The sequence below is a fragment of the Dipodomys spectabilis genome, unplaced genomic scaffold, assembly GCF_019054845.1.
Source record: "Dipodomys spectabilis isolate Male_0828 unplaced genomic scaffold, ASM1905484v1 ptg000147l, whole genome shotgun sequence".
Taxonomy (NCBI): Eukaryota; Metazoa; Chordata; class Mammalia; order Rodentia; family Heteromyidae; genus Dipodomys; species Dipodomys spectabilis.
This window is the reverse complement of record NW_024870824.1, coordinates 471,455-489,839: the sequence shown is the minus strand read 5'-3', so window position 1 is coordinate 489,839 and position 18,385 is coordinate 471,455. Positions and strand designations below refer to the sequence as shown.

Below are 18,385 nucleotides of genomic sequence, written 5' to 3'. Positions count from 1 at the left end.
ATGTTCTGAGTCAGAAAATCTGAGAGTATATAAAGTACATTCTCCTGGTATAATGAGGACCAGAAAGCTGAAATAAGTGTTGTTTGGTAGTTGGAGAGGTTAAGGAGAGGGGGAACAGACCTGATAAAGAAAGAGCAGGCTAATATAGTCATAATAATCGAAGTGCATATGGAAAAGTGGAGCTAGGTAACTGAGGGGAATGAAAAGGGTTGGAAGAGATGTGAATGATGGAAGGGGTGACACTTTTCTATGCCTTCCTTGCATTATACGTGCACTGCAAAACTCTTATGAGCTTAGCCAGCCAGTTATCAAGCTCCAAATGAATGAATTCCCCCCCCCAAGAGGAATCGCAGCCAGAGACAGGTAAGAGGGGGTGTCAGTCTGACCAACCTAAGACAGGGCCTTCAGCTTCGCGCTGAAGAAGTTCCCGATGACGGGTAAGGCAGACAAGGCGACTCACCCAACCTAAGACAGGCCGGTTTGCTTCTTTAAACAAAGACGGGGGAGATGCTGGGAGCCATTGGGAGCTGACAGTAAAGCTCAAAGGTCATCTTGACCCCTGTGCTAGCTTAAAGGCACGTACAAGGAACTGGCTTACTTAAAAGACACCAAGTGCCCAGGAATTAATTGAACTGCTTTGAACATTTCTAACTGTGGTGGGGCTGATGTTTATTACTGTGCTAGGTGGGGATGTGAGGTAACTGGGACTGGCTCTTGGATCATGCACAAGGGCCCTCCCTATCTTTGTCTGGCAAATCTCAACCCCCAGACTGGCCTCGAACCCCCTGCGTAGCCAATGCTATCTTACCAATGTAATCCTGTTAAAACAACCTTTACAGAGGAGGGAAAAGGATAACTAACTGGGAGGTGGGTCTTCCATTAAAGCAAAAAAACCGGGGGAATCTGCAGAGAACACAGGCAGCAAAGATGGCACTGAGAGAGAGTAGAGTGGGCAGAGCCCAATTCACCTTACGTTCAGTGCGTAACCAGCCAGTGAAAGCTCAGGTGCATGATAGGGTGTGACCTTGACAGTGATTGGTTCCTCTTCCTCCCTTACCATGCCACCCACCCTTTTTGGCTTTAAAAAGGGCTGCTCTCTGTTAATAAAAGAATTTTTCTACCTGCTTGAAAAAAAAAAAAGATACATTTTACTTAAAATTAGATATGTTGAATTTTAAAAATGTGTTCTTCGCTTACACCTTCTCAGTATGAACAGTTGAAAGGTCTATTCTGTATCTCTGAAATGGATAACAACATGGATTATGATTTTAGTAAATATTTGGCATGCATAGGATAGGTACCTAGATGTTGAATTAAAAGATCAACGAACGGAATTGCCTTTTCCTACAAATCAATGGAGTGAGGCGATATAGTCATATTTCTATTCACGTTAGATACAGATTCTGTGCTAAAATGCAGACTGATTTAATATCTCCTGTAGGTTTTGCAAAGCCTTTTTTTTTTTTTAGCTGAGCTCATCAGTACTGGGTTTATGACCAGCAACAGCTCAGGTTCCATTTTTCTGTCTGAATAGAAAGAATAGTTTGAATAGCAATAAAATGTTAATGTGCACATCATGAAACTTTCAGATCTGGGATTGTACTTCTGAGTGTTGAAGAAAGCCAGTTGTGACCCTGTCTTCTCGAAGCTCATGGTGATGACTTGTCACCCAGCATGGAGTGCCCATTATCACCCTCTTATTTCATCATCTTTGTGTCTTGGTATGAACCATTCCTCTGAAACCTCAGAGTTCACAAAAGTAGCTCATTCAAAAAATGTAGCAATACCAAAAATTCTGAGAGTTCAGGAAAGGTCCTGTGCATTTCATTTGAACCTCTGTAGTTCTTTTCCAAGGTACATATGTTGAAAATAGAGTTTATTAAAGTGGAAGCAGAAGGAGAGAAACAGCAACTGTACTCTGTTATTGAGATAGACAAGCATTTAGGTAGGTAGACATATTACAGCACTTGAGAATCCCCTAAAGTACTTAGATTTATTTCTATGAAATAAATGGTGAATTGTTTATTTCCCTCTCCCCCTTATGTTTCCTTGGGATACAGCAATTAGTTTATTTTTTATGATTGCATTATTCTTGCATATATCTTTCTGTGGTCCAGGCTGTAAAAGTAAATAGAGGATCCAGCTGTATGAATGAATATCCTTTTAATGAGTGTGGGGAGGAAATGATAATACTAAGTAGTGCAAAACCATTTTTATGGGATGAACTGCAATACTTACTCAGCTGCTAAACTCCCCCATCTTGAGACAGGCATGTTATGGTGCTCACAGAGGTAACTGGTGGTCTGTTTTGTTCCCAGAATGCACTTAGTATGTTTTTTTTGAAGGCTGTTGGCATATTCTGTTTTAATTTCCAGGGTCAGGAAAGGGTAAAATGGAGTATGTGACTTTTCTATAACACCTTTCATTCTATTGCTGGGTGAAAGCCTTGCTGAAACCGTGAGATAACACAGTTGCTGGGTGATAATACAGTCGTTTTTGTAGTGGCATGAGTTAATTTCAGAGGTGAAACTATCCCTACTTAGGAAAATAACGTGTCTTCTCCCCTCAGACCAGCCATTTTGCTCAGAACAGGAAAGGATGTTGAGTATCTCCCACATGCAGGATACTGTGCGAGGTGCCAGCAGGGGCTTAACTCTGCTGACTCCCCCCCCACCCCCCCCCCTACCCTGCCGCCTTATTTCCTTCCTCCATGGCTATTTTTACTTAATTCCATTTTTATTTTACTGCCAAAGGCTTTCTTTTTATAATCTGGTGATTTTTTTTTTTAACTTCTAAAATCACTGGTGGTTTAATCATTAAAAAGCATCCTCACCCTCCACTGTACTATTAGCTTGTGTGTGTGCATGCAAATCTGGGTCTTGAACTCCACCTAGGTGCTGTCCCTGAGCTTCTTTGCCCAAGGGTAGTGCTCTACCACTTGAGCCGTAGCTCCACTTCTGGCTTTCTGTGATTAATTCGAGACAAGAGTCCAAACTGGCTTCAAATCTCAATCCTCAGATCTCAGCCCCCTGAGTAGTAGCTAGGATTACAGGGTTGAGCCACCAGTTTCCAGGCTATTAATTTAAGTTTAACCTGCCAACATTAGCCTGCTTAGGTTACTATAGTAAACTACCATAGATTTGGTAGCTTAAACAACAGTTCAAGAATCTAAGAGCTTCAGATCAAGGTGTAACAGGGGTTGGTTTCTGGTGAGGGCTCTCCTCTCCCTGGGCCTTCACTTGGCTGACAGATAGGGAGCTCTCTGGAGTCTTACCTGATAAGGACACCAGTCCTACTAAACTGGGGCTCCACCCTTATGCCTTCTTTTAACCTTTATTGCCTTCAAAGAGTCTCTAGATAAGGCCAGGTGCCAGTGACTCACACCTGTAATCCTAGCTACTCAGGAGGCTGAGATCTGAGGACAGTGGTTCAAAGCCAGCCTGGACAGGAAAAGTCCCTGAGACTCTTATCTCCAATTAACTACCAGAAAAGCAGAAGTAGTGCTGTGACTGAAGTGGTAGAGTGATCGCCTTGAGCTGAAGAGCTCAGGGACAGCACCCATGCCCAGAGTTCAAGCCCTCCAGATATAGTCATATAGGGGTTTGGGCTTCAATATATGATTCTGGCGAGACGTATTCAGTCCATAGTACTGTATAATTAATGGGAGAAAAATAATTCCTTAAGCAGAGAACATTTACCATAGCATGAACTGTGTAGTAGGCTACTAAACTTTAATCTCTGTGTGTCCTTTACCTAGAACACATTCTGATGAGCATAGTCAGGGGAGAGGAGAGCTTTGTAAGTCCTAGAAATAAGCTAAGACATGTATTTACCACCTTATTTATGTAACTGTAACACCTCTGTAAAAAATTTTTTTTTAAAGAATAATGGCAGGTACCTGTTTGCCTTCCCACTTTCTAACAGTGACCTAGAGTGGCTAGTAGAAGGATATGGAGAGATATTTCTAAGCCTCCAATATATACCAGGGTCTCTGGGTTGGTAGAACTCAAAGACAATGGTTTAATTCTGGTCTTTCTCTACAAAGGCTTGAGTCACTATTGGTAGCTTTGAAAAGACTGGTTCCCAAGAAATTTGGTTTCTTCCCCTGACCCTGGTTTGTGGAGCAAAGACTGGATGCAGCATACAGTTTTTGTATTCCCTACAATACCTGCTGATGGGAGCAAATCCCTGGGCATATCCTAGTCTGGTCTAGGCTTGACCTGAGCAGGAGGGAGCCTCCAAACCCAAAGATCCTCTCCATTGCAAATGTCTGGTTGCTGGGACACAACTCAGAGCAGAACAGTGGCTGGCAGAGACTGAAAGGGAGTCTTGGATATTCCTGCCAATGTGATAGGCGGTTGTAGGATTTTGTGAAGCAGTCTGATGAACCCTCTCAAATAGAGGCACCTAATGTTGCTCAGCTGTGTAATTGGGATGGAAATGGGCCAATGAAAGGCAGCAGTTTGTGCTTAACCTTTTGGGAGTCTTGTTCCAGGAGACTGTGTGTGGGGTAAAAGAAGAGAAGCATTACAAATAATAAGCTGCTCCGCCTGATTTGTAATGAATTAGTAATAAATGGCCTAGTGCTCCGCGAAAGTCTGACGATTACAGAGCAGCTTTAGCTAAGTGCATGGGACCACATCTTATTTTGATCAGCTGTAGCATAGCAAAGACATGTAATTATCATAATCTAACAATTAGCCTGGCATCACTTTCCAGTGTTTAATTACCCCGATAAATGGTAATTGAATAGAGGACTTAATGACAAGAGAGAAACTTTCATTCTGCCTTAGGTGCTTAAGTTGTCTACTCGGCGAGGCATAATTTTCTAGCATTGCTTGAACAACAGTACTGATTAGCATTTTCCTTTTTGCAGTCTGCCATTATTTTGTTTCCTGGTCTTGACCTTTGTTGATCATATTATTTAGCTTCTCACAAAATTTTATACTGAGTTCCAGAATACAGAAGATTGGTGGACATTATATACAGCTTTCCTGATTTGAAGCCTTGTCCCACGGATGCAATTTCCTTTCTCTGGAAATGTATCTTGTCAGCATGGTATGCAGATACTGTGCACTTATATAATGGATACTGAGATGAGCAAATGCCAACACTATTTTTAAGAAGATCTATCTATCTATCTATCTATCTATCTATCTATCTATCTATCTATCTATCTATCTATCTATCTATCTATCTATCTATCTATCTATCTATCTATCTATCTATCTGAGACTTACAGACCAGTTCTAGTTTTCTACTAGACATTTCCGTCAGATAACCACCAAGCTAAATTTACACTCAATTTCTTATTAATCCAGATCTCTCTCTCTCTCCCTCCCTCCTTCCCTTCCTCCTTCCCTCCTTTCTTCCCTCCTTCCCTCCTTCTTCTCCTCTCTCTCTCTCTCTCTCTCTCTCTCTCTCTCTCTCTCTCTCTCTCTCTCTCTCTCTCTCTCTCCCTCTCTCCCTCTCCCTGAACTCAGGCCAGCCATTCCCCCTTACCATTTTCTCTCAAGGGTGGTGTTCTGCCATTTGAGCCACACCTGAAACTACCAGCTTTTTGCTGGTTAATTGGTGCTAAGAGTCTCACAGACTTTTCTGCCTGGGCTAGCTTTGAACTTTGATCTTCAGACTGAACCTCCTGAGTAAAGTTAAAGGCATGAGCCACTGGTACCTGGCCAGATCTCTCTCTCTCTGTCTGTCTCTCTCTGTCTCTCTCCCCCTCCTTTTCTCTCTCCCTCTCCCTCTCTTCTCCCTTTCTGTGTCTGTCTGTCTCTCTCTTTAGCCTCATTCCCAGTCCCAGATTTTTATTCTGTTGCTCACAAGGTCATTCTTCCAAATGCCAACTTGCCTAGAAACACCAATTTCTGCCTTACATCCAAAAACTTTGTATGAAATATTATTACTACCTGCCTTGCCTTGTCCAGCAAAGTTCAAAATTAAAAGATAGTCATAAAATATAAATAATTTTTTCTAACAATAGGTACTGGATAGTCCAAGTATTGAAAAGTCAGGGCCAAATCTGAAACACAGAAAATAAAAATTTCAGTAAATTATCAGTTCTTACAAATAGTTATTTCAAAGTTTGCATACAAAGTAGTTAAGAAGTACTAAATCATCCTTTTCAAAAGATCCTCTCTTAGATTGACTAGTAGATATTTATGACTACTTTATGGTGGTGGTGGTTGTTATTGAAATAAGGAATAGACTGTAGTTTTGCTGAGTACCCATGAGTTTAAAAGGGCTATGGTGACATGAGCAGTTTGGTATGTGGCTTATATATTTAACTGACTTTGCATTCCTCAAACATAGTTTGTTTAATTCTGTTCTCCTAGGACAGTGGCTTGATAACCTGTTGGATTTTTTTCCATCTGCTTCTGTTAGATCTGTGTGTTATGTGGCAGGTGTTCTGTTCCTCATGCTTGACAGCATGTTAAACTTGAGAAAACTTTAGGTTTGATGTGAAGCTTTGTGGAAGACTCCTGGCCAGAAGAAATGGAGGAAAAGCCTGTTTTATATTGTGGGAGTGACCTCTGGTAGGACTATACTGATCGCCAGATGTTAATTCTTTATTTTTGTTTCAAATCCCCTTTTGAAAACTACTTGAAGTGATCTGTGATGTGTTGGATCTGTTAGATCTTTGCCTGGTTAATTCTTTTGCTGACTTGGCCTGTTGACATTGACATACTCTTACTTAGTGCCCCCAGGCCTCTTTGGGGGGCTTAGAAGCAATTATACTGTCACCAAAGCTCCAAGTCCCTTCCTGAAGGAAAGTCTTGTTTAGGCTCTGCCAATTTAATGCTTTGTTTCTCTTGGAACTTCTCTGTCAAGCTAATAAAACAAACTCCAAATGAGTTAAATCACAGGAGGAGAGAACATTTTGTGTCTTGTATTTGAAACAGGTGTTACTCATGGGAGACACAATTTTTTCAAGTCATTCACACAGTCTTGGCTTGTAGTAGAAAAGCAGTGAGCAAAACTATTTGAGATTCTTATCCATCTATCTAATAGGGGCAATTAGTATTAATTGTGGGATTTTTATAACCACTTGTAAAGTACATACACATAAACAACATACAAAAAAAGAAGTGATAAGAAGTATATTAAGCCATTGATAAATTTTAAATATCTGATCAGGAAAATTATTACTAGTACTATTCCCAACAATTATCAAATTCAAGGCAAAACTGTCACCATTCAGAATATATAGCATGTGTAAAAACTCCGCTGGATTTTTCCTTATTCATTTATAAACAAGAGTGCTCAAGCCCAGGTTGCAAATATTTTGTATATTACCCTTCATTGGTTGAAAAAGTTTATTGTGTAATAGAAGCCTACATTTCATCTGGAAAAGAATGAGTGGGCTGCATCTCTGAAGTTCTTTCTGAGCATATGTTTAGTATTTTTATTGTGGCTTATCTTTTTTAATTTGTAAATCTTCACTTCTCTAGGAATATTAGTTATAATGGGTTGTAGAGCCTGAAAGGTCTGATTGGCCTGCCTGATACTTCAGGTTCCAGGCCTCCCATTTTCTCAGAGGTGACAGTGAAAGTCAATTATCCGCACGGCTTAAAGCTAGGCATGTTTTAGCCTATGAGAGAAAAGTTTAAAAATCACCAAAACTAATATTTGTTTAACTCTCTTTCTGCTGATACCCTACGTGTGCATTGCTACTTGAATTTCATGCTTTAACCTCTGTAAGAAAAAAAAGGAGCATCTTCAGATTTAGGATAGGAGAACCATAAGGCTGGCATTCTGTGCTAAAGAAGAACAGAAGGAGACGAGAAGAAGCTTGTTATGCAACAGAGGCTGCTGTCCTGCCCATCACACACAAATATATTTATAAACCAGATCCCATGTCTGTTGCAGGGCCTATTAAGCACATTTAGGACAAATGGAAAATTCCTCTGGTTAAAAAGAGACATCTTATTCTGAAATTAGCCTTTCCATCAATAAAAGTAAAATTAAAAGACAGTGTCACCAAGATACATTAGCTCTAGATTTAGTTGGAAATTGGGGAGGAACCCTAAGCTGATAAATTTGCTTAATCTTGGCCATAAATCATATCCTTCTTTTACATTTCAATTTCAGAATGTAATACATCAGGTTTGCCTTGTAATTAAAGAAGTGACATTGAAGTTCTGCTCAAATCAGAATATTAAAACAATCACCTCTTGACAGATTAAAATACATTTAAAATGTAATCATCAACCGTCCAGTTGGTGAGAAATAATATTTTCATTAGTGAATCCTTTAAGGCATTACACGAAGAGAGGAAAAGTATCTCATAGCTTCTGAACTTCTAATAGCATGGTCTCCTTTTCAGTTGTGCTGTTCCTATATTTATGAAGTGAGGAAACTTCATTCACGAGCTGCTTGATAAAATACCTTAGTATATATTTCCTTGGAAGCAGGCTCTCTGCTTCGCCAGCAACATATGCTAAAGGCCAATTTAGAACATTTTAAATATACGCCATGCCCTTCCTTTTCCAGCTACCAAAATGAAATACATTTTGGCATTAGCAGATGAGAATGGAATGAGAGGAGGATCGCTGCAGGAGAAAGTGGCTAAGATAGACTCAGAGGTTGATTTGATGCTGCTCTCTGCAGACTGAATCCCTGGGTGTTGCTCATGCGTCCTTTCTCTGTGGCCTGCCTAGCTGTCAATATCCATAACACAGGAGCATATGCTAGTAGAGGAACTAAGGTCAGTGCTGCATGAAAAGCCATTCGTTGAGAAAGAAAACTGGGCAGAACAATTTGCCTTATTAGCAAAGAGGTATTGTAGGACAGGATGTGAGTAAGTAGAAAACTTTCATTTGGGGCTGATAAACAACATAGTGTCCTAAAGGACTTGATGTTCCTTGTGGTTCAGACTAACTAATGTCATCAAATGATGCTTTGATGATATGTTTCCTGTCTCGGGATAATGAAAAAAACAACTGTTGCCAAGGTTGCTTTTATTTCATTTGAATTCTGAGATTCAAGCCATAATTCATTTCTACCACACAGATTAATAACTAGGAGGAATTTTTAAAAGCTTATTAGTATGTATTTCTAGTATGATTTGGGAGAGAGGTTCATTGTTATATTTTCACACATGCTCAAGATATACTTTGATGATATTCATCCTTTCTTATCCTCTACATCATCCCCCCTTTTAATCTTTTTTGTAATTTTAAATCAATGAATTTCACTATGATCTGTCTATACATCCGTACAACAGACTCCAATCATTTACTTCTCTGATCCTTTTCCCCCCACTTGCTTCCAATCTGATAGTCTCCCATTTACCTTCATTTCTATTTTTTGTTGTTGTTGTTAGGATTAGATTCTACACATGAGAGAAAATATGAGATATTTGCTTTTCTAAGTCTGGCTTATTTCATTTAACATGCTGATGTCTAGTTTCATTCATTTTCTTACAAATGACATGTTTTAATTTTTTATTACTGAATAACACTCTATCATATGTAAATGAACCACATCTCTATCATATCTTCCCCAATTTTCATTCTAACTGGAGAGATATTAACATTGGATTTAAATTCATAATCAAATTATAGTTAGCAATGGGAAGTTTCAAGGTGAACACTATAAGGCAAGCCTACTTTTTTGCATGTGGAAACATAATATTCAGTTCTAATCCCAGCTTTAATTGTTACTTTGCCAACTGTTGCTCCTAAAGTATGCTTTTTAATCTAACCTTTTATGTGGTCTCACAACTCATTTCTGGTATTTAAGGTGATTACAAAGAACTAGTTGCCATGTTGAATTTTATTCTTAACCCTCTCATAAAGTAGGTAATACTGAGTTTCAACAAGTCCACAATCAAATTTAGTTCAATGTATCAAATATACTTGAACAATAGGAGAGTATATGTAATGGTATATGTTGTGTGAAACATGGATCTGAGCAGCCAGGCAACCCAGTGAGGGACAGAGACCATCTTTCTATGTGTGTTTGGGATGTTTCCTAGCTCCTAAGGCATTTGCATTATGACAAAATAAGGCAACAATTGCTTGACTCAAACACAATCGCTTTTCTAAGTGTGGTGAATGCATGTTTTTACATTGGGAACTATGGTGATGATTTAGTAGAGATTATCCTGTAATTATTCCATCTTTACTGGTGTTAAAAAATATGCAGTCATCTGCAAGAGGTGAGACTCACAGACACAATGATGATTTAAGGAAAAAGGAGGAAAGAGAAGACATTTGCAGGGAAACCTCTAAGAAATTTACAACTCTGTTACAAAGTGACTGTGCCACCCATGGCATGTGTAAATATTAGCATTCAGAATCATTCTTTCTAAATGTGAATTTCCTTTTTAAATATGAATGCTCATGAAAGCTGTTCCCTGATTGGGTGGGGGTGGGAAGGTGCCTTTATGTGAATGTATGTGAATGACTGCTGAGCCTAGCAGCACTTCATTCTGTGAAAGGCTGGCATGATGTTCATGACTCAGAAACTAACCATGCCATCTGAGGCTTATTTTAAATGTTGGTCTATTTCCTCAATTTTAAGAGTTCAGGACTAACCTGGTGGGAAGGGAGTGGGCTTGCTGCAGGACTATCCTTGCAGGTCCAGGTGATCCACAGATAACCTGCTGGCATTCAACCTTAAGAGAGCTCTACCATATGAAGGGAATTACTGTAATTGCAGAAGCTTTGGAGCCATTATGGTTAGGAGGGCAGAACCATATGACACTGGAGTTGAGATTTTAACTCTACTACTTATTTTTCTGTGAAAATTGAACTTCATCCTTGGCAGAATGAAACGAATTATAACTATACAAGAGGATGGTTATCATCTGATAACATATATAATGCACATAAACATCTTGGAAATAGCAAAATATTTGCTACATCAGTAAATGGAGCAGAGACCTGAAACTCCATTGAGAACGGGATTTGTCCCTCTGACATAAGATGAAGCTGGTCTAAGGACTTGATCTCTCACAAAGTGGAATGAGGAACTTTAGTTCTGAGATCAGACTGTTTTGGTTTCAGTTCAGCCTTCATCTTTTATTAGTTGTTTGAGTTCTTAATCAGTTTCCTTATCTTTAATCAAGTGCAATAATAGTGTATATTCTATGGGAGTGTCATGGAAATGAATGAATGTAACACAATGAGCACTCTGTACCATTAGGCAGGCTTCTGTGATTCTTCATAGTAATAATGATAGTGATAATGAAAGGTTAAGCAATACTTTATACTCAGCAAAGATGACTGAGAATATTATTAGACTATCTAATCTTAAACTTTTCTTTGGATTGTATTTGATTTAGTTATGCAGATACTTTTTATGAGCTTCCATTTGCCATTGTTTGTGTGCTTATATTGTCTGGTTTTTGAAGTTTACATTAGTAAACAAATGTATGCAAATTAAAGCTTTCTGAAACAGAAGTGTAAATTGACCCCATGGTGAATTATCATTTTTGTTACTGGATTGAAAGGTGTAAATACTAATTACTGGAGCAATTACACACACCACGTAAAATGTTACAAGCTAGGGTCAACCAAATGCTAAATGGGTCTTCCAAACCCAGTTTGCTTTATTAAAATTTTAGTGACATTAACAGGGATAAAAGATGGAAAAAGATAACTAAATTTGAGGTGTCAAAAATTGTAACAATATTTTCTGGTTATATATCAGAGGAATTATAGAATACAGAATAATATAGAGAATAAAGAATAAAGAATGCAATGACAGTTTTAATTTTTGTTTTCACTTTTCAGCAGCGCCAAATGCTCGTAGTAGCTAAAATGAATGACACTTAGGGAAGGAAAAAAACTTCCCCCTTGAATGTCTTTAAAATCCATAATAATAATATAATAATATAAAGTGCATCTGGGCATTGCCTTCTGCTGCAGTTCTTGCCTGGCTCATATCCAGAGCTGTCAGGCTCCTCTTGAGTGCTCATGATTCATATCCCAGCACCCTTTTATCTGAACATTGCAGTGTCTTTTCTTTGTACTTTGGCAGTGATGTTACCTTGATGTTCAAAAATCTTTTAAGAGCAACAGTGTTTTCCTTGCATCTTGACAAATCATTGTCTGCCAGTAATGAAGAAAATGTAAACCTGTGATCATTGTAAACATAGAGAAATAAATACTTGCATGCTTTTTTTAAGTGGTTATCTATTTGAGGGTTCTCTGACTGAAATATGAATATTCTGACAATGTTTCTTATTCTTCATGGGTAAATCACATTTGCATTCACAGGGAATTGTTCATGTTTCCTCATCTGTGAGGTGAGACATCAAGGCAGGTTCTCATTATTATTCTAAGATGTAAGGAAACTGAGGCCCAGGATGATTTATGAGTCTTCTGCTTAACCAACAGCACATTCAATGCTTAAAGCGAGGTCTATTCACTATGAATGGTGCCTTCTCTTTTTTTTTTTAGACAAAATAATATAAGCACAAGGAAGAGAATCTCAACTTTGTCAATGAATATTTAGCATGAAGAGCAAAGGTGCCAAATTTCTATGATTGCCAGAAGTCCTTGGGTCCTACATTTTATAGAGAACACACCAGAAAACTGGAGGACATGAGGAGGTCACAAAGCTATAATGATGAGGAACTGTCCCAGAGATAACCAACACAACCTGATTTTCATGTCTGGAGAAAGAAGGATACAGAGAGACAAAGCTGACATCTTCAAATGTTTTATAGACTACCTTGTAGAAGAGGAATTAGATTTGTTCTTTGTAACTCCAGGCAGTAAAAGTAAGATCACTAGCTAGAAATTACACAGAAACAGATTTATGCTCAATATAAGAAGAAACTTTGTAACATTTAGAGATGTCCAAAAATGGAATTGACTAGCTCATCATCTCTGGGAAGTGTTCATGCTGAGACTGTCCAAGTTGAAGATTATATGACTTTATGAGCATGCATTTCAGCAGCAACACAGTTTTATGATGCACCTTTCTAAGGGTTCAGGGAAGAATTTCTTTGCTAGCTAAAAACAAGAGGGTTTTATAGGCTTTTCCACCATAATGTTAGACTGAGAAAGTTGTACCCATAACAATTTCTGTTTCATACATCACTGTGTCCTGTGAAATATTTTTTGCCTGATTGGGGAAAGATGTTATTAAGATTAGAATTGAAGCAGACAGGTTGGGGCTGTGGCTCAAGAGGTAGAGTCCCTGCCTAGCAAGTAGTAGAGTAGGCCATGAGTTTAAACCTCAATATTTCCATTAAAATAATTAAGACAGATAATGTGGTATTTGAAGTGATGGTGTGTGTGTGTGAGAGAGAGAGAGAGAGAAAGAGAGAGAGAGAGAGAGAGAAACAAAGAGAAACAGAGAGACAGAGAGAGAGAGAGCTTGTACATGAGTGTATATTTTAACTATGAAATTTCCATGAATTTCCATTTTGCTGTTGTCACATGATTTGTTGATTGATGTCTCTGCTAACCAGTCCATATCTACACATCACCTATACAATTAAAAGAAATAGGGAGAAAATAATTCAGTTTAGATGGCTTCATTTTTCTTTAATAAGGAAAAGTAAATGCTGTTAAGTTTGCAAAGATAAAATAAGTTTGTGCCATTCACAGATTTACAAGACATTGAACTGGAAACCAGTATGTATTCTAGGTTTTGTTCAAGTAATACTGCATCCATATGCCCTAGATTTTTGTATTATCTAAGATGGGAGTATTCTAGGAATTTTCTTTCTAACTTTAAATTTGTATGATATGAATTCTCCCAATAGTTTAGTTCTTTCTCTAAATTTGCATATGAAGTTGAAGGTGGCCTCAGTTTTGACAGACAAATTTCATCATTTACTGTTCTTTAATTTGCTCAGTCATTTATTCAAAAAATGTTAATTAAACTAGGAAATATGAAAATTGTTCTCTATACATATGATTTGAGGACAAAAGAAAAATCAAGAACAGCTAATCATAGTCGATCAGTTTGAAAGAGTTACTTTATTAATGAAAGAAAAGCTCTTGTAAGGTATTTTGACTGTAATATATTAGAATTCCTCTTTAAAATGGCTTACTGATGCATGGGTGTAAGGATGCCATACTTCAGACCATGCCCCAGTCATAAAGACATTCAGCAAGCACTTACTGTACCAGCTCCTTTGAATGAAGAATTATTCCAAGTTCAACCCTGAATTCAGTAAAAAACTTTTTCTCTCATAAATTGTCTCATTATTTGCTTCTTCTTCCAACAGATTCCAGAGGGGTGATTACCACATTGACGTCTGCATCAATGACTACCTGGATGTTTTCTGCCCTCACTATGAGGACTCTGTCCCAGAAGATAAGACGGAGCGCTATGTCCTCTACATGGTGAACTTTGATGGCTACAGTGCTTGTGACCATACTTCCAAAGGGTTCAAGAGATGGGAATGTAACCGGCCTCACTCTCCAAATGGACCACTGAAGTTCTCAGAAAAGTTCCAGCTCTTCACGCCATTTTCTCTAGGATTTGAATTCAGGCCAGGCCGAGAATATTTCTACATCTGTAAGTACACAGATTTATCATGTTGTTGGGCAATTGCAAGAACTGTATTTTTTAAACCCATGTTTCAGAGAATTGCAGTGCTGGACTTTGCATTACAGATGTCTCCTTATAAATGCATACATCATGATCCCCAGATACATTTGCTGGGAATTGAGAGCACAAATTAGATTAAGGACACAGTGCCTCTCCCCCCCTACGAAATTGCGTGTCAGCCTGTTCAGTGAACCACTGCTGACTTGTGTTTCTTTTAAATGAAAATTGCCAAGACTTTTCTAAAGCTCAGGAAAAGAAAACAAAAAAAAAAGATTCCTGTAAAAAAAAATTAAAGGAAATAATTAAATTTACATAACTAGGAGTCATTGGATTTCTTATTCAGGTGTCAGCAATATCCTTTCAATCATCTACATTTGTAGTGGAGAAAGCCAAAACGCCTGCAAATGTCAGCATGCTGACGATAAATGCTCTCTTTGCACCATAGATAAAAGACAATTATTAAGAGCAGCTGCATCTTTAAGCAGGAAAGAAGTATCTAGCAAGAGTTTCAAGGGAACTAGTATGAGTGAGTTCCTCACCTGTGAGCACTGAACTCCAAAACTTTCTCGGCAAGCTTCTGCCTTAGTCACTGTGCCATGGCTTATGTTCGTCTCCATTGCCCACAATATTACTTCTTCAGACATCCTAACATTGTATATTATAACTAAAATGCTTCCAAACATCTCCATACAGAAGGCTTACATTCTTATTTGGCATCAACTTTAGAGTTAGGAAATGAGGCATAGCCTGAGATTCTATTTGCAGGGAGCTCCCAGGCCATTCTGATGTTACTAGGCTGTGGGCCACAGGTTGAGTAGCAAAGTTCTAGGGAATACTTGCTATGGGCAGTTTGGTATATACCTGGCCTTTCCTTTCATTAGTACCAGCCATTTATACTAGCATTCCCACATAGTTCATTGTCAACTGAAACAGAAAGCTTATTTGTTCATGGTGCATTTATTGAACAGCTCATGTTGGCTCAGTAATACAGGGGGTGTAAGATGGTAAGACAATTTTTGGAGAAACCTAGTGAGAAGCAGACTTGGAAATAGGCAATTAGAGTATAAATAGGCAATCGGTGAATAAAGATAAATGCAGACAGCAATGGGAGCTTGGGGGTAGTTGAGTCTCACCTACGTAGAAGAATCAGGAAGTATTGCACTCAGTGCAATTAGCATCGACTTTTCACCCCAGCTTGCCAGGCAAACAGGATAAAGAACATTCCTGTTTTTCTGACTCATTTCTTCAGTCCAAATGTTTCCACCCACATGGTTAACATCTACTTCAATTTCTAGCTCCTCTTCTTTTAAAAAGAAACCAGCATTTTATAATCAGTCCAATATCACCATCACCAGGACTCTCACACTTATATTGGAATTGAATTTAAAAAGGAAATTGAGCAGTACCAGTTTTATTATTTCCGTACATATTTCAGTTGTTAGTCATGAAAAAACATGGAAAAGCTTGGCTTGATACTATCTTACATATGATCCACAAAGTAAGAAAGGAATATCGAATTCCACAGATTCAGGAAACACTGGTATACAATGAATTCACACATTCTCAGTCAGCATGCTCTTGAATTTTGCTGATTTTTTTCTTTTCTTTTAAGTCTGTGAAAGAATCACACTGAACAAAAGAGAAAAACAAAAGAGAGGACTTCATCTGTAGAACAGTATCTTCTTAGTTGCATAATTGTAAAGCATTACACAAAATGTAAGAGGAAAGTACTACCAATATTGACATTTTCTTATTGACTTCTTAGATTAAAAACAAAAACAGACCAAAAACGAATAGAAAACACCAAGATGTAAAACATACCCACTGCTAACTAGTTGATTGCATGATTATTAGAAATTATAGAACCTTTTGAGGTTCGTAAGCAAGATGTTATTATTCAAATATACTGTAGTGCTTATGACTGGGTTTTCCTCATTTGTGGTTAAATTCAATATTTCACTAAAAATCATTATGTGTCTTCTATAACATTCATTTAACAGAGTCATTTAACTGTCAAGGGCTCCTGTCAAAGTAATTGCTCCAAAATGCTTCAAAATATCAAGAGCTTTTTGCTGTTCGCCTGAGTTTAACTTAAATTACTTTTTTTAATGAAAGGTAAAATAGCACAAAATTAGCAGCAAAGTGATGTTCATTTACAAGAAGCATAGTGGTCTGGTGTTCAATTAAACTGAATTTTCAACCACATGTTCAACTCACAAAAGCATCTTTCCCTATCTTTTCAGTGGTGAGTCTCCTCTCTTTCACTACTGAGAGCAATAGGAGAGCTAACATGGATGTCTTATAGTCATTTAATGTACTGTGCTCCATAATTAAACTAAAGGATTCTTAGGAGAGAATTGGCCCTCAGTTGAATTTTCCTCTCTCCTAATATGCGTGGAATGAACACGATGATTGGGAAATGGCTTTTTCACTTATTACCTTACAAGAAGCTCGATTGCTGATCTTAAGAACAAGCTTGACTGCCCATCAGCCAGTTGCACAGAGAGAGAGGAGGGAGGGAGAGGGAGAGGGAGAAAGGGGGAGGGAGGAAGAGGGAGAGGGAGAGAGAGGGAGGGGAGAGAGAGGGAGAGGGAGAGGGGCCCTATGGCTTACTGTTTGTCTATCAAGTCTTATAGTACTAAAGGTAGGCTTTAGTTGTGACATGGATATAAGAATATAGATAGGAAACTTAAATTTTGGAGGAATGGAAATGGAATGAATGTTCTTAACCTGAATCAGATAATCCTTATCAAGTGCCAATTTCTTTTCAACAAGATTTTTCTTGTAATGGCTATAGAGTTATATGAAGTTAAGAAAACACAGTAGTCGAAAGCATCTCCTAGGAAGTTAACAATTTGTCTTAAAAATGGAACATCCTTCTCAGTTCTAGATCCTTTATTCATTCCTAACTACTGTATCTATGCCCTTAGGAACAGGAGGTAGATTAGGTAGGTGAGGTAGTTATATTTTAATTATTTTTCAGGTAGGGTCTTGAGGTTTTTGCCCTGTTTAGCTTCAGATATATCCTTCCCATAACCTTCTGCATAGCTGAGCTCACAGACATATATAACCAAGCTCAGCTTATTGATTGAGATGATGATAAGGAGGAGGTCTTACTAACTTTTTACCCCAGCTAATCTCAAACTAAGATCCTCCTGTGTCTCTAGGATTGTAGAATGAACCCAATACTGTTCTTAGGCTACAGAAGTTATTTTGGTAAGAGTTGGCATATTAAGGTAATCACAAAAACTAGGCATTTTATCGGTGATAGCTTTGCAGAGCTGCTGATTGATTAAGGTAATAGTTACTTATAGAATTCCTAAGGGAAAGAGTGATTTTAGAACCTTCAAAAATTTACTAATTTTAGGAACTTCAAAAATACGCACTTTAGAAATGATTCTCATAAATATTAGCCTAATGAGAAGATGTTCAGAAGAACTTTTTCTGCTGTTATTTTTAAATCAGAAGTTATAAAGAGAAATCACTTAATATCCTTAATATCCTCAACTTACTTTTTATCTAGAGTTCTGCAGCCTCAGGGTAGCGATAATAGTGGTACAATAGCCTAGGTATCTATAAATACTAGTCTGGCATGGATCTTCATACCAGTGATCCCAAGTACTTAGAAGGCAGAGATGCGGACTGCTATTCGAGAGCAGACCAGTTCCCCACCCAAAGTTATTAAAACCCAGGCCAAGTCTAGTGACACAGTCCTTTGATCCTAGCTATGTAAAAGGCAGAGGCAGGAGAATCCAGGTCCAATTTCGTTCTTAGCAAAAGCAACAAGACCTTATCTGGAATGTAACTAAAGCAAAACAGGCTAAGGGCATGGTTCATGAGATCGAATATTTGCTTAGCAAGTGGG

General features: G+C 38.2%; 1 protein-coding gene across 2 annotated transcripts in view; it reads left to right on the top strand.

Annotated features, from left to right (window-relative positions):
* Efna5 (ephrin A5) overlaps positions 1–18,385 on the top strand; it is a 287,840-nt gene that overhangs the window by 226,612 nt on the left and 42,843 nt on the right. For both annotated transcript variants that reach the window (XM_042692218.1, XM_042692217.1), the window contains exon 2: positions 14,195–14,487. In XM_042692218.1, coding sequence (XP_042548152.1) covers positions 14,195–14,487 — 293 coding nt within the window. The remainder of the gene's footprint in view (positions 1–14,194; positions 14,488–18,385) is intronic.